Raw genomic sequence first — 16051 nt, forward strand, 5'->3', positions numbered from 1 at the left:
GTTCTCAACAACAACAAAATAAATAAACTTAAAAAAGAAAAAGCAAAGCAACGTCTTAAGGGTTTTGAGGATAAAAAGAATTTTGAACTCAGGCAGCTAGTAAGTTTTTCACGTGTGAAGGCAACAGATAACATTCTGAGATACACATAGACTCTGAAAATATACCACGAATACTTCCTGAATTAAAGAAAAGATTTCAACAGAATTTTTAGGGACACAGAAGCAAGACCTTGTTCTTATATATAGGCTATAAAATTACCTTTTGTAGAAAGAGGACAATCCTTACGAGCATCTGGGCACGGAGTTCTTCCAATGTAAAGAGTGTTCGGGGAGTTCGAATGAAAATTTTGGTCTTCCCATAGGCTACATCATCCTGAAACCCACAACGTTCAATCAGCTTCTTGACAGCCTCTTTGTCTGAAGGAAGGTCATGGTTGGGCCAGGTGAATTCAGAGATCATCTTGTACCTGGGTTAAAAATGAACAAGACACACTTTACTTCCTCCTCTGATTTGAAAGGTACTCATTTGATTGTGAGGAAATGTCCTGTTTTAAGATTGTACACTCAGGAGTCAACTGTCTCAGTTCAAATATGGTTCCACCACTTCGTAGCTGTGACTTGGGGCAAGTTACCAAACCTTCCTGTGCCTCAGTTTCCTCTCTGCATAAGATGAGGATAACTACCCGTCTCATATGGTTGTGAGCTTCAGGGATTCCAGAGTGCTTGAAACAGTGCCTGGCGTAATATATGGTAAGCACTTCACAGATGTTAGCAGCTATTATTATTCTCTTGAAATGTCCAACACATACAAATGTATTTTTTCCTGTCTAGTTAACCATCATCTAGAGTCTTCCCATAAATATGACAAAAGCCTTTACTTTTCCCCATTTCCTACTCTCATTTTAATTTTAGTTTCAGATTATATTAAAGACTTCTTTTTTTCCCCCTTACAATCAATATTTGTTTAGAGTTAACAAAAAGCTTTACTGATTTATTTGCTTAATATTGCCTTTTGAATCTCCTGTTTCCCTTCTGCATTCATTCTTCTTTTTGCTAAAGTACATCCTACAAAAGATTTTTCAGAAAGGGTCTGTGAATAGTAAACTTTCTGGGTCCTTCTTCATCAGAAAATGTTTTTATTTTACTCCCACTCTTGAATGGAAACCCCGCTGGCGTCGTGGTTAAGTGCTACGGCTGCTAACCAAAGGGTCGGCAGTTCGAATCCTCCAGGCGCTCCTTGGAAACTCTATGGGGCAGTTCTACTCTGTCCTATAGAGTCGCTATGAGTCGGAATTGACTCGATGGCACTGGGTTTGGTTTTTGGTTTCTTGAATGATAATTTGGCATGGAATGAAATTCTAGGCTCAAAGTTCATTTCCCTTCACGTTGAAGACATTGTTCCTATGTCTATTTGCATTCATACATTGCTAATGAGAAGTCTAATGTCAGTATGACTCTCATTCCCTGGTAGGTAGCTTTTTTTTTTTTTTTCATTGAGAGATGTATTTTTATCTCCAACATGCTATAAGTTAGTATGTGTATTTCAGTTTGCTTTTTAAATTTTTTTATATGCTCTACATTCAGCGTATTTTTTCAATCTGAAGATTTATGTCTTTTTTTTTTTTTCAATTTAGGAAAATTCCTGGCCATTGTTCAAATAGTGCTTCTTCCTTATTCTTTTTATTCTTTCCTGGATCAACCTTACAAGCTGCTTGACTTTTCTTTAATACTTCTCATCTCTTTTTCTTTGTGACGACATATGGAAGAACTCTTTAGCTTACTCTTTCGGCCCATAATTTGCTTTAAAAAAAAAAATGGTTTAGTTAAAAAAAAAAAAAAAAACTTGAAATTATAACATTTACATATAGTGAAACGCACAAATTTAAGTATAAAATCCAACAAGTTTTGACAAATGTAAACACCTGTGAAATTGACATCCTAATCAAGATACAGAAGGTCTATAATCTCAGAAAGATTCCTCTGTGCCCCTTTCCAGTCAATTCCTCCCACCCAAAGGCAACCACTATCTGATTTCTAACACCATAAACCAGTTTTACCTATCCCTGAACTTCATGTAAGTGGCAGCATAAAACAGCACAGAAGAGTCTACCATTTTTCCGCATGACGTTTAAGATATTCATACACGTTGTTGTTTTATAAATAGTTCACTCTCTTTTAATGCTGATTAGTAACCAATACATGAATATCCTATCATTTATTTACCCACTCGCCTATCGAGAGGTCATTCATTCTTCAGTTGCGTTTAATCGGCTTTCCAGTTTCTAAATCTTGAATTAGCTCTTCTTTTTAAATTCACATTACTATTTTAGGATTATAATTCCCTCCATTATCTCTCTGCAAATATTAAATAGGCTTACTTTAATGCCCCTTATTCCTCAGGAGTAAGGTTTTTCATTTTTTTAGTTTATTGTCTCTTTTCCATGGTTTTGTTCATTCTCAGATGTTATTTGGTTTGTTCTCTCATCTCTTGCTGCAGGACCCTTCTGTGTACATCTTGGTCTTTACTGGCCTCTTCCAAGGTGGCCACTTTTTTTGCTACTATGCCTACAGTTCCTTCCTTGCAGCTGCGGAGGTGGTTACTTGTCCTGGCCATTGTGAAACCTCCTGTGCCGCAGCAGTGGTAGACTCCAGCAGAGCAGTTGGGAAGGCTTCTGAATGGTAGCTTAAGCCTCAGAAGTATGCACTTTGCTTACAACGGTGACCTGGGCTTACTGGCTTACTTCTGGGTCTTCATATTTGATTCTACATTTAGGAGTGACTCACATCTTCAAGGTGCACTGAGAATCCCCCTTCCTGACTCCATAATAGAGCTGTGCATTTGCTTTGTTTTAAATATGCATATTTTATATTATTTGAGATATTTTTGGGGTGGAGATGAGATTTAAGCCAGTATCACTAAGATCATAGCTTCTTTAATCTTAAGAACTAAGGACTTAAAAATCCATACATTCTTTTTAATCTTAATACATGAGTATTTCCACCATATGCTAACCCCTATAGCATATGGGATTATAGCATATGCCAAAAAAAGAAACATACCAAAAACCTTTTGAGTAGAAAGTAAAATAAATCCAATTTTGCACTAGCAAGGTTCCTTGTCCTCCTCCAAATCAAGCTTGTAACTGTCTCAACTACTCCTCATGGCTACCATTTTATCTCATGATAATATATTCTCAGTACGGTCCCATCCTATACTTACTCATCCTTACCTTGCTTAAACTAATGTTTAAACTTCTGCTGATTTCTATAGGTGCCAACACAGAAACAAATTCTGTGATTGAGCAATTGCTAGAATCAATTCCATGAGTTCTAACAAGCCTAGAAAACTTCCTAATGATATAATTTGACAGTGTTTGAAATCAAGACTCAGAATTGAATACATCTCTTACTCATGAAAACATTTCTTATGATACAGCCTCAATAAAAAAGAAAAGCCAGTTTTAAAGGCTGTGCATTCAACAAGGAAAATGGTCAATTATGAGCACAATATTTTGATCAATATAAAATTAAATTTGAATTTTCCCGACTATTCATTCTGAGGCTCCATTTAGCAGGTTTTAAAAACACTTCTGTACTTTCATCATTTTTGGATTGCAATCTCTTTCACTTTTGCACACAAGGAGCTCTACACTGGTGGAGAAAACCCAATAATGCTGGCTTGTCTCACCTTACATTTAAAACCACAAATCTCAAATGGGCACTCAGTTCTTCCCGGCAATCCTATTACTCAAACCTATGCTTTCCCACTCTCCAAAATGAGTGTTCTCATTTCTCCTCAAACCTCCTACATCACTTCTCCCAACCCTCATCTCAGCTCATGCTCTTGCCTCCCTCTTAACTGAGAAAACAGAAGTATTTAAGCAGGACCATCTCAGCCATCAGTGAATCTCCAAGCCTCCCTCATAGCCTATGCCTTTTATCTTGTTGCCATGGGTGAAGTGTCCCTGCTCCTATGTAGAGATGACAAACCTTCCACTTATGCTTGGATTCCACCCCTTCTTGAATTCTCAAGGATGTTGCTATTACAATGATCTATCTCCCTCTTCTGCATCATCCGTTTCTCCCTCTGTTCTGAATCATCCCCACCTGCATACAAACATTTTCTAGGATCTCCTGACCTCACATCCCACTCCAGCTGCTTCCATTTCTCTCCGCTCTCATTCAGGGCCAAAATTCTTGTCCATAGGTATCCAACTCCTCACTTACTTCACTTTTTAATCCTGCTCAAATCAGGCTCTGGTCTGCCCTTTCTCCTCTGACCTCTATGTTGCCAAATCCAACAGTCAAGCTTCTGCCTTTATCTTACTTGATCACACAGCAATATCTGATATGGTAACCACATTTTTCTTCTTAAAATGCCATTTTTTTTTTGGCTTTTCTGACATAACCCTCTTCTGGTTTTTCTTCTACTTCGATAATCGTTCCTTCTGTTCTCTCTGCTGGTTGCTTCATGTCAGACAACAAATCTAAACACTGGCATGAGCCTCTTCTTCTTTTCTATCTAGTCCTAGAATTTTCTATATAATCTGTATACTAACGACGCCCAAATCTCTATTTCCAGCCTGAGCTTCTTCGCAGAACTCCAGGTATGTATATCTAACAACTTACGTAATACTTCTACTTAGATGTTTGGGAGGCATTTCAAACAACAGAGTTGAGAGAAAAATCTTGACTTTATCTCTCCCAAGTTCCTTGCTCCCCACCCCAAACTGCTCTTACCCAATCTTCCTTTTCTCAGTAAATGGTACTACCTTCACCCAGATGCTTAAGTCAAAATTTACTCTTGTCCTTTATTCCTTTCTACTCCTCTCTCACGACATCCAATTCAAGAGCATGTCTTGTTAACTCTGCCCCTAAAACATATCCTGAATCATCACGACTTTCACATCTACTATAATCACCTTGTTCAAGGCACTATCATCAAGCCTTCTCTCCTGGATTCTTGCAACAGCATCCTAAATGTCTCCTTGCTTCCTCCCCACACAGTGGCCACAGTGGACTGTTTAAAACATCCATAAGACTGTGTCACTCCCTGCTTAAAACCCTCCAATGGTTTCCTATCACACTTAGCCAAAATCTAAACTGTTTAATTTGACCACAAAGTTCAAAATGATTTGGCACCATCCATCTCTCTGATCTCATCTCATGTCATTTCCATGTCATTCATCATCCTCCAGCCACACTGAACTACTTTTGGTACCTAAATGCCACACTTGTTACTGCAATAGAGCCTTTTCCCCCACTGCTCCCTCTCCCCACAAGCTCTTTCCTCTGATCTTTGTAAGGCTGGCTCCTTCCCGTCATTGTTATCTCCACCGATTTCTTTCCTGACTAAACTAATCTAAAGGATTTTAGTTTTCTGCATTTTTGTGGTTTATATTTTATTCATTTTTTTGTTGTAATCTGTAGTCTAGAACATAGGAAATGTTCAAAAAATATTTTTTATTGATAAATCAACAAGTGGAATTTAAAATATTGCTCTTCTGATTCCCAGTTGTCAGCTATCATTATTAACAATAAAGTAACAGCAGCAATGACATCTAACATTTGTGGAGTGCTTACTATATGCCAGGTACTATTCTAAATATATATATATATATATATATATATACACACACTTATAAAAAAGTCTATATACATACATCTCAATCCTCCAGCAAGCCTATGAAGTTGTTGTTGTTGTTAGGTGCCGTCGAGTTGGTTCCGACTCATAGCGACCCTATGCACAACAGAACGAAACACTGCCCGGTCCTGTGCCATCCTTACAATCGTTGTTATGCTTGAGCTCATTGTTGCAGCCACTGTGTCAATCCACCTCGTTGAGGGTCTTCCTCTTTTCTGCTGACCCTGTACTCTGCCAAGCATGATGTCCTTCTCCAGGGACCGATCCCTTCTGACAACATGTCCAAAGTACGTAAGATGCAGTCTCGCCCTCCTTGCCTCTAAGGAGCATTCTGGCCGCACTTCTTCCAAGACAGATATGTTCGTTCTTTTGGCAGTCCATGGTATATTCAATATTTTCCACCAACACCACAGTTCAAAGGCGTCAAGTCTTCTTCAGTCTTCCTTATTCACCGTCCAGCTTTCACATGCATATGATGCGACTGAAAATACCATGGCTTGGGTCAGGTGCACCTTAGTCTTCAGGGTGACATCTTTGCTCTTCAACACTTTGAAGAGGTCCTTTGCAGCACATTTGCCCAATGCAATGCATCTTTTGATTTCTTGACTGCTGCTTCCATGGCTGTTGATTGTGGATCCAAGTAAAATGAAATCCTTGACAACCTCAATCTTTTCTCCGTTTATCATAATGTTGCTCATTGGTCCAGTTGTGAAGATTTTTGTTTTCCTTATGTTGAGGTGTAATCCATACTGAAGGCTGTGGTCTTTGGTCTTCATTAGTAAGTGCTTCAAGTCCTCTTCACTTTCAGCAAGCAAGGTTGTGTCATCTGCATAAAGCAGGTTGTTAATGAGTCTTCCTCCAATCCTGATGCCCCGTTCTTCTTCATATAGTCCAGCTTCTCATATTATTTGTTCAGCATACAGATTAAACAGGCATGGCAAAAGAATACAACCCTGACGCACACCTTTCCTGACTTTAAACCAATCAGTATCCCCTTGTTCTGTCCAAACAAGTATGAAGTAGTTACTATTATTATCTTCAGTTTACACATGAGAAAACTGAAGGATGAAAAGTTTATGTGATTTGCCCAAGGTCACACAGCTAAGAGATGGCAAAGCCAGAAGTAGAATAATTTCAGAGCCTTAATATCTTATTATTATTATAATTAGTAATACCAATAATGACAAGCAGCATTAATTGGGCATCTATTATGTGCCAGGCACTTAGGATTTTTACTTGAGTTAATTTAATCCTTACAACGACAGCCTTATGAAGTCGGTGTTGTTATATTCATTTTACAGATATAGAAATAGGGTCAAAGATCAGGCAGTGAATGAGTGGTACAGCCAGGATTCCAATCCAGACGTGATGCCAAATCCACGCACATGTCCACCCAAAACAATTAACTTTGCCCCACGGTCCATAAGCCAGGGAGACAGGGACTCCTGTTAATTTTGGGAAACGATTTCATACTCCTCAACTCTTTTGTTCATTCAACAAATGTTTATTGATCACCTAACATGTACTGGTGTGGGGTTGTATGTGGGGAGGACTGTGTGGTGGTGTGTGGTGGTTTATGAGCAGGACTATGTAATTTTCAGTGTACTTTTAGGTTTCCGTGCTTAGGCTATGCTCACCTGTGAAGAAACTTCTCATACGTCTGGCGGAAGGCAAATCCTGCCCGACGCACCCTCACGTTTTCCAGTAGGCCAAGATATTCCACTTGATGTCGGCAGCGTTCATCATCAAATATCTGTGGGGATTTCTTGTCATTGGGTTTGATGCAACGTACATAATAAGGCTCCTAAAGAAATAAATCCACAAATGATATGTTTCGCTGGAGAAAAAAGCCCAGACGGTGATACTAGCACGCAATTAGCGTTAACTCTGTTAAATTAAGCTCTGTGCCTCTAATTTCTCAGGCATGTGGAGAAAGTAGTTCTACTTATGGATAAAGTATTTATTCTTTCTTTCTTCCTCAATTTCAGGTTAGAAGTTCTCATGCGGCAAAGTTGAAAAGCAATAGGTTTGGTAAACTTGACTGAAGGGACTTGTGTAGAATACCGAATGTAAATTATTTTTATGTATAAACAAAACATGTACATAATGGAAACGGAACAAATTTCTAAGGACTGCAATCACTCAGAGTATATCCTCTGACCAAATGAGATTAAGTTAGAAATCAAGAGCAAAAAGATAATTAGAAAATCCCTATAGGCTGGTAAATTAAGACACTCACTTTTAAATGGCCCTTGGGTCCAAAAAGAATACTACACTGGGAATTACAGAAGATTCTGAACTCAATAATTTATAAAATCATGGCAGCAAAGCAACCTTAGTATAAGGCATCATTTGGATACTATGATAAAGGAGCCCTGGTGGCACAGTGGTTAAGAGTTATGGCTGCTAACCAAAATGTTGGCAGTTTGAACCTACCAGGTGCTCCTTGGGAAACCGTATGGGGCAGTTCTACTCTGTCCTATAGGGTCACTATGAGTCGGAATCAACTCGATGGCAATGGGTTTGGTTTGGTTTTTTTACAAGTAACTTTATTAAACAGAAACCAGCTGAATGGAACTTAACCAGTATTTACAGATTATCCACAGGAAGTGGTAACACTGGATTAGACACTAATGATCAATTAACAGGTGGGGGGAAGACCTTTCATCCTGTTTAGTAACATAAAAATCTTCAGATAAGGGATCGAGTGAAAACACTTTATATTTAATCAGTATTCTGTCTGAATTTATAAGTGCCACCTCCTCTCTCATTTATAAATACCCAGACTGACTCAACCTAAGAAATCCGAAATTTCACAAATTTTGAGTGTCTTACAAAGGTTAAACTGCACAAGCTAATAGTCCTCTTATTCTCACGCACCTTTTCACCTGTTTCTCCCTATATTTTATGCGAAAAACATCATTTGTAAAAGTGTGCCAATCGGCGTATATATTAGCTGGAAGATACTGTATTAGGCATACAGTTCTTCAATGTGCTTTGCCACTACCCATCTGTCAGTTTGTCATAATATGGTAGCTTGCAGGTTGCTATGATACTGAAGGTATGCCAGTGGCATTTCAATATCAGCAGGTGAGCCCAGCTCCTACTTCGGTCTCAGAGGCTTCTGTTGGTCTGGCAGAGGTAGCCATGAGGCTGAGGGCAGCTTCTCACTGCCTTGTAGGGGTAGGTGATAAAAGCTGGAACCCAAGGCCTGTCTGGGATGTGGCACTACACTTTGGTCTAGAATCCTGAATAGCTAAACCCAGGAATTAAAGGTGGGTGGAAAACAACTCAGCCCTTGCAGGAAGGAAATCCCGTCGCTGAGACACTACAGGTCCTGACATTGGGTCAAGGTCATCCCAGATTGTCAGAATTTGTCTGTTAAATCTTTTCAACTTTTCTATGTCCTTTGCTTAGGTATTACTTGTAAATAGCACATATCTGTATTCTTTATTTAATCTGGTTTGACAATTTTTATCCTGTTTGCATTCAATGTAATTACTAATCTATCTGGGTTTATTTTTACCATTGTAATATGTGCTATTTGTCCCAACTTTTCAGTGTTCTTGGTTAATTTTTCCTGTTTTTTTTTTCTCACTTTTTTTTTTTTTGCCTCTATTAGTTTGAAAGTTATCAGGCTCTATTTCTATTCTTTCAATGGTTACCCTAGATATTTTAACGTGTATTTGTGACTCATCAGAGTTGAAAGTTAAGCAATATTTTTATCTTCTTTCTGAAGATCTTAAACACTTGAATTACAATCACCACCCTTCCAACATGTATGCTCTTTAATCCTAATTTGTATTTTTTCAATTTTTATTGTGCTTTCAGTGAAAGTTTACAAATAGTCTCTCATACAAAAACTTATACACGCCTTGCTATATACTCCTAGTTGCTCTATCCCTTAATGAGACAGCACACTCCTTCTTTCCACTCTCTATTTTCGTGTCCATTTGGCCAGCTTCTGACCCCCTCTGTCCTCTTATCTCCCATCCAGACAGGAGCTGCCCACATAGTCTCATGTGTCTACTCGATCCAAGAAGTTCACTCCTCACCAGTATCATTTTCTATCCCATAGTCCAGTCCGAACCCTGTCTGAAGAACTGGCTTTGGGAATGGTTCCTGTCCTGCGCCAACAGAAGGTTTGGGGACCCTGACCGCCAGGGTCCTTCTAGTCTCAGTCAGGCCATTAAGTCTGGTCTTTTTATGAGAATTTGGGGTCTGCAGCCCACTGTTTTCCTGCTCCATCAGGGGTTCTCTGTTGTGTTCCCTGTCAGGGCAGTCATCGGTTGTGGCTGGGGACCATCTAGTTCTTCTGGTCTCAGGATGATGTAGTCTCTAGTTCATGTAGCCCTTTCTGTCTCTTGGGCTCCTAATTACCTTGTGAGTTTGGTGTTCTGCGTTCTCCTTGGATCCAGGTAGGTTGAGACTCATTGATGCATCTTAGATGGCCGCTTGCTAGCGTTTAAGACCCCAGACGCCACTCTTCAAAGTGGGATGCAGAATGTTTTCTTAATAGATTTTATTTTGCCAATTGACTTACATGTCCCCTGAAGCCATGATCCCCAAACCCCTACCCCTGCTACACTGGCCTTCGAAGCATTCAGTTTAATCAGGAAACTTCTTTGCATTTGGTTTGGTCCAGTTGTGCTGACATCCCCTGTATTGTGTGCTGTCTTTCCCTTCACCTAAAATAGTTCTTGTCTACTATCTAATTAGTGAAAACCCCTCTCCCTTTCCCTCCACACTCTCGTAACTATCAAAGAATATTTTCTTCTCTGTTTAAACTATTTCTCAAGTTCTTATAATAGTGGTCTCATACAATATTTATCCTTTTGCAACTGACTAATTTCACTAAGCATAATGCCTTCCAGATTCCTCCATGTTACGAAATGTTTCACAGATTCATCGTTGTTCTTTATCCATGTGTAGTATTCCGCTGTCTGAATACACTATAATTAACTTATCCATTCATCCGCTGATGGGCACCTTGGTTGCATCCATCTTTTTGTTATCGTATAACAGTGCTGCAATGAACATGGGTGTGCATATATCTGTTTGTGTAAAGGCTCTTATTTCTCTAGGATATATTCCAAGGAGTTGGATTGCTGGATCATGTGGTAGTTCTATTTCTACCTTTTTAAGGAAGCCCCGAATTGATTTCCAAAGTGGTTGTACCATTTTACATTTCCACCAGCAGTGTATAAGTGTTCCAGTCTCTCCACAACCTCTCCTACATTTATTATTTTGTGTTTTTTTGATATGTGTCAGCCCTGTTGGAGTGAGATAGAATCTCATTGTAGTTTTGATTTGCATTTCTCTAATGGCTAATGATCGTGAGCATTTCCTCATGTATCTGTTAGCTACCTGAATGTCTTCCTTAGTGAAGTGCCTGTTCATATCCTTTGCCTATTTTTGAATTGGGTTACTTTTCTGTACTTGAATTTTTGCAGTATCATGTAGATTTTAGAGATCAGATGCTGACCAGAAATGTCATAGCTAAAAACTTTTTCCCAGTCTGTAGGTAAACTTTTTACTCTTTTGGTGAAGTCTTTGGATGAGCATAGGTGTTTGATTTTTAGGAGCTCCCAGTTATCTAGTTTGTCTTCTGGTGTTTGTGCATTGTTAGTAATGTTTTGTATACTGTTTATGCCATGTATTAGGGCTCCTAGCGTTGTCCCTATTTTTTCTTCCCTGATCTTTATCGTTTTAAATTTTATGTTTAGGTCTTTGATCCATTTTGAGTTTGTTTTTGTGCATGGTGTGAGGTATGGGTCTTGTTTCATTTTTTTGTAGATGGATATACGGTTATGCCAGCACCAGTTGTTAAAGAGACTGTCTTTTCCCCATTTAACTGCTTTGGGGCCTTTGTCAAATATCAACTGCTCATAAGTGGATGAGTTTACATCTGGATTCTCAATTCTGTTCCATTGACCTATGTATCTGTTGTACCAGTACCAGGCTTTCTCGACTACTGTGGCGGTATAATAGGTTCTAAAATCAGGTAGTGTGAGGCCTGCCACTTTGTTCATCTTTTTCAGTAATGCTTTATTTACGTGGGGCCTCTTCCCTTTTCATACGAAGTTGGATTTGTTTCTCCGTCTCATTAAAAAATGTCACTGGACTTTATATCAGGATTGCATTGTATCTATAGATCGCTTTGGGTAGAATAGATGTTTACACAATGTTGAGTCTTCCCATCCATGAGCAATGTATGCTTTTCCACTTATGTAGGTCTCTTTTGGTTTCTTGCAGTAGTGTCTTGTAGCTTTCTTTGTATAGGTCTTTTACATCTCTGGTAAGATTTATTCCTAAGTATTTTATCTTCTTGGGGGCTACTGTAAATAGTATTGATTTGGTGATTTCCTCTTCGATGTTCTTTTTGTTGGGGTGGAGGAATCCAACTGAGTTTTGTATGTTTATCTTGTATCCTGATACTCTGCTGAACTCTTCTATTGGTTTCAGTAGTTTTCTTGAGGATTCTTTAGGATTTTCTGTGTATAAGATCATGTCATCTGCAAATAGAGATACTTTTACTTCTTCCTTACCAATCTGGATGCCCTTTAATATCTTTATCTAACGTAATTGCTCTGGCTAGGACCTCTAGCACGATGTTGAACAAGAGTGGTGATAAAGGGCATCCTTGTCTAGTTCCCGTTCTCAAGGGGAATGCTTCCAGACTCTCCATTTAGGATGATGTTGGCTGTTGGCTTTGTAGAAATGCCCTTTATTATGTTGAGGAATTTTCCTTCTATTCCTATTTTGATGAGAGTTTTTATCATGAATGGGTGGTGAACTTTGTCAAATGCCTTTTCTGCATCAATTGATAAGATCATGTGGTTCTTGTCTTTTGTTTTATTTATATGATGGATTACATTAATTGTTTTTCTAATGTTGAACCATTTCTGCATACCTGGTATGAATCCCACTTGGTCATGGTGAATTATTTTTTTGATATGTTATTGAATTCTATTGGTTAGAATTTTGTTGAGGATTTTTACATCTCTGTTCAGGGGATATAGGTCTGTAATTTTCTTTTCTTGTGGTGTCTTTACCTGGTTTTGGTATCAGGGATATGCTGGCTTCACAGAATGAGTTTGGGAGTATTCCATCCTTTTCTATGCTCTGAAATACCTTTAGTAGTAGTGGTGTTAACTCGTCTCTGAAAGTTTGGTAGAACTCTGCAGTGAAGCCATCCAGGCCTGGGCTTTTTTGTTGTTGTTGTTGGGAGTTTTTAAATTATCTTTTCAATCTCTTCTTTTTTTATGTGCTTATTTAGTTGTTCTACCTCTGCTTGTGTTAGTTTAGGTAGGTAGTGTGTATCTAGACATTTATCCATTCCTTCTAGGTTTTCAAATTTGTTAGAGTACCATTTTTCATAGTAGTCTGATATGATTCTTTTAACCTCAGTTTGGTCTGTTGTGATGTCGCCCATCTCATTTCTTATTTGGATTATTTGCTTCCTCTCTCCTGTTTTTCTTTTGTAACTTTGGCCAATGGCTTATCAATTTTGTTAATTTTTTCAAAGAACCAGCTTTTGGTCTTGTTAACTCTTTCAATTGTTTTTCTGTTTTCTCTTTCATTTAGTTTTGCTCTAATTTTTATTATTTCCTTTCTTCTAGTGTCTGAGGGTTTCTTTTGTTGCTTTCTTTGTATGTGTTCAAGTTATAGGGATAATTCTTTGATTTTAGCCCTTTCCTTTTTTTTGTATGTGTGCATTTATTGATATAAATTGACCTCTGAGGACTGCTTTAGCTGTGTCCCAAAGGTTCTGATAGTAAGTATTTTCATTCTCATTGGATACTATGAATTTCTTTATTCCATCCTTAATGTCTTCTATAACCCAGTCGTTTTTGAGCAGGGTATTTTCAGTTTCCAAGTGTTTGATTTCTTTTCCCTGCTTTTTCTGTTGTTGATTTCTACCTTTATGCCCTTATGGTCAGAGAAGATACTCCGTAATATTTCGATGTTTTGGGTTTTGCTCTTGCTTTATGACCTAATATGTGGTCTGTTCTAGAGACTGTTCTATGTGCACTAGAAAAGAAAGTATACTTGGCTGCTGTTGGGTGGGGTGTTCTGTATATGTCTATGAGGTCAATTTGGTTGACTGTGGCATTTAGATCTTCCATATCCTTATTAAGCTTTTTTCTGGATATTCTGTCCTTCACCAAAAGCGGGGTGTTGAAGTCTCCTACTATAATTGTGGAGCTGTCTATCTCACTTTTCAATGCTGTTAGAGTTTGTTTTATGTATCTTGCAGCCCTGTCATTGGTTGCATAAATATTCGATAAGGTTATATCCTCCTAGTATACTGTCCCTTTAATCATTACATAGCGTCCTTCCTTATCTTTTGTGGTGGATTTAACTTTAAAGTCTATTTTGTCAGAAATTAATATTGCCACTCCTGCTCTTTTTTGATTGTTGCTTGCTTGATATATATTTTTCCATCCTTTGAGTTTTAGTTTGTTTGTGTCTCTAAGCTTAAGGTGTGTCTCTTGTAGGCAGCATATAGACGCATTGTGTTTTTTCATCCATTCTGCCACTCTCTGTCACTTTATTGGTGCATTTAGTCCATTTATAATCAGTGTAATTATGGATAGGTATGAGTTTAGTGCTGTCATTTTGGTGTCTTTTTTTTGTGTTTTATCGACTGTTTCTTTTTCCCACTTAATTTTTTGTGCTGAGTAGTTTATATATTGTCTTTTCCTCTTATTCGTTGTTATTGATTTTGTTTCTGCTGAGTCTCTATTTTTTTCTCATATTTTATTTTGATGAGTAGGATTGTTAGTTGCCTTTGTGGTTACCTTAATATTTACCTCTGCTTTTCTCAGTTCAAATCTAATTTTTATTTCTTTATATCCCCTTATCTTCTTCTCCATATGAAAGATCTATGACTACATTTCTTGTTTTAATGTTGTCTTCTTTTACATAATGACATTATTGTTTCACTGTTTTGAGCATTTTTTAATCTTTATTTATTTTTATGATTTCCCTATCTAGGTTGACATCTGGTTGGTCTGTCCTGTGTTCTAGTCTTGGGTTGATATCAGATATTTTTGATTTTCTAACCAGAGAACTCCCTTTAGTATTTCTTGTAGTTTTGGTTTGGTTTTTACAAATTCCCTAAAGTTCTGTTTATCTGGAAATGTCCTAATTTCACCTTCATACGTGAGACACAGCTATGCTGGATATATGATTCTTGGCTGGCAATTTTTTTTCCTTCAATGCTTTAGATAAGTCATCTCATTGTTTTTTTGCCTGCATGGTTCCTGCTGAGTAGTCCGAGCTAATTCTTATTGACTGTCCTCTGTAGGTGACTTTCCGTTTATCCCTAGCCGCTCTTAAAATTCTCTCTTTATTGTTGGTTTTGGCAAGTTTGATCATAGGTTGTCTTGGTGACTTTTAAGATCCACCTTACGTAGAGTTTGATGATGAGTATCTTGGATAGATATCTTCTCACCTTTCATGATATCAGGGAAGTTTTCTGCCAACAAATCTTCAACAATTCTCTCTATATTCTCTGTTATCCTTCCCTGTTCTGGTACTCCAATCACTCATAGGTTATTTCTCTTGATGGAGTCCCACATGATTCTTAGGATTTCTTCATTTTTTAAAATCCTTTTATCTGATTTTTCTTCATATATATTGGTGCCAAGTGTTTTATCTTCAATCTCCCTAATTCTGTCTTCCAGTTCCACAATTCTGCTCCTCTGACTTTGTATTGCATTGTCTAATTCTGTAATTTTATTGTTAATCTTCTGAATTTCTGATTGTTGACTCTCTATGGATTCTTGCAGCTTATTAAATTTTTTTGTTATGTTCCTGAATAACCTTTTTAATTTCTTTAACTGCTTATCTGTGTGTTCCTTGGCTTGTTCTGCATTATTGCCTGATCTCCTTCCTGATCTTGTTCCTGATGTCTTGAAGAGTTCTGTATATTAATCTTTTGTATTCTGCATCTGGTAATTCCAGGAAGGCACCTTCATTTAGAAGATCCCTGCATTTTTTGTTTTGAGAGCGATCATTGTCTGCTTCTTTATGTGATATGATATGGGCTGTTGTCTCTGAGGCATCTCTAAGTTATTGTATTAGTATATCTTATGTTTGCTTACTGTATCCTAGCTTCTTGCTTTGTTTTGTTTTGATATGCCCAAATAGGTTGCTTGAGCGAGCTAGCTTGATTATTTTCGCCTTTTCGGCTCTAACGTCCTGTCACCAGATGGCTAGAGCTGTTGTCAGGTATATCAGCCTAGGAGTCCATTCACTCTTCTTGTATGGGTTCAGCTCAGGTGTCCAGGTAGTTGACTATCAAGTGTGTGGTACAGGCTCTGTCCTAGAATCTTAGAGGTGCAGGGGTGATTGGTGTACGTACAGGTGTCTGGTTGCAGAAGGGGGGCACACTCTGAA

The 16051-nt window shown here is 38.1% G+C and overlaps 1 protein-coding gene across 2 annotated transcripts in view; it reads right to left on the reverse strand.

Annotated features, from left to right (window-relative positions):
• Window positions 1-16051, reverse strand: part of MYO1D (myosin ID) — a 348885-nt gene that overhangs the window by 191241 nt on the left and 141593 nt on the right. For both annotated transcript variants that reach the window (XM_049861252.1, XM_049861251.1), the window contains exons 15-16: window positions 7282-7448; window positions 260-467 (exon numbers count right to left, since the gene is read on the reverse strand). In XM_049861252.1, coding sequence (XP_049717209.1) covers window positions 260-467; window positions 7282-7448 — 375 coding nt within the window. The remainder of the gene's footprint in view (window positions 1-259; window positions 468-7281; window positions 7449-16051) is intronic.

This window comes from Elephas maximus, chromosome 19 (genome assembly GCF_024166365.1).
Source record: "Elephas maximus indicus isolate mEleMax1 chromosome 19, mEleMax1 primary haplotype, whole genome shotgun sequence".
NCBI classification, from domain to species: domain Eukaryota; kingdom Metazoa; phylum Chordata; class Mammalia; order Proboscidea; family Elephantidae; genus Elephas; species Elephas maximus.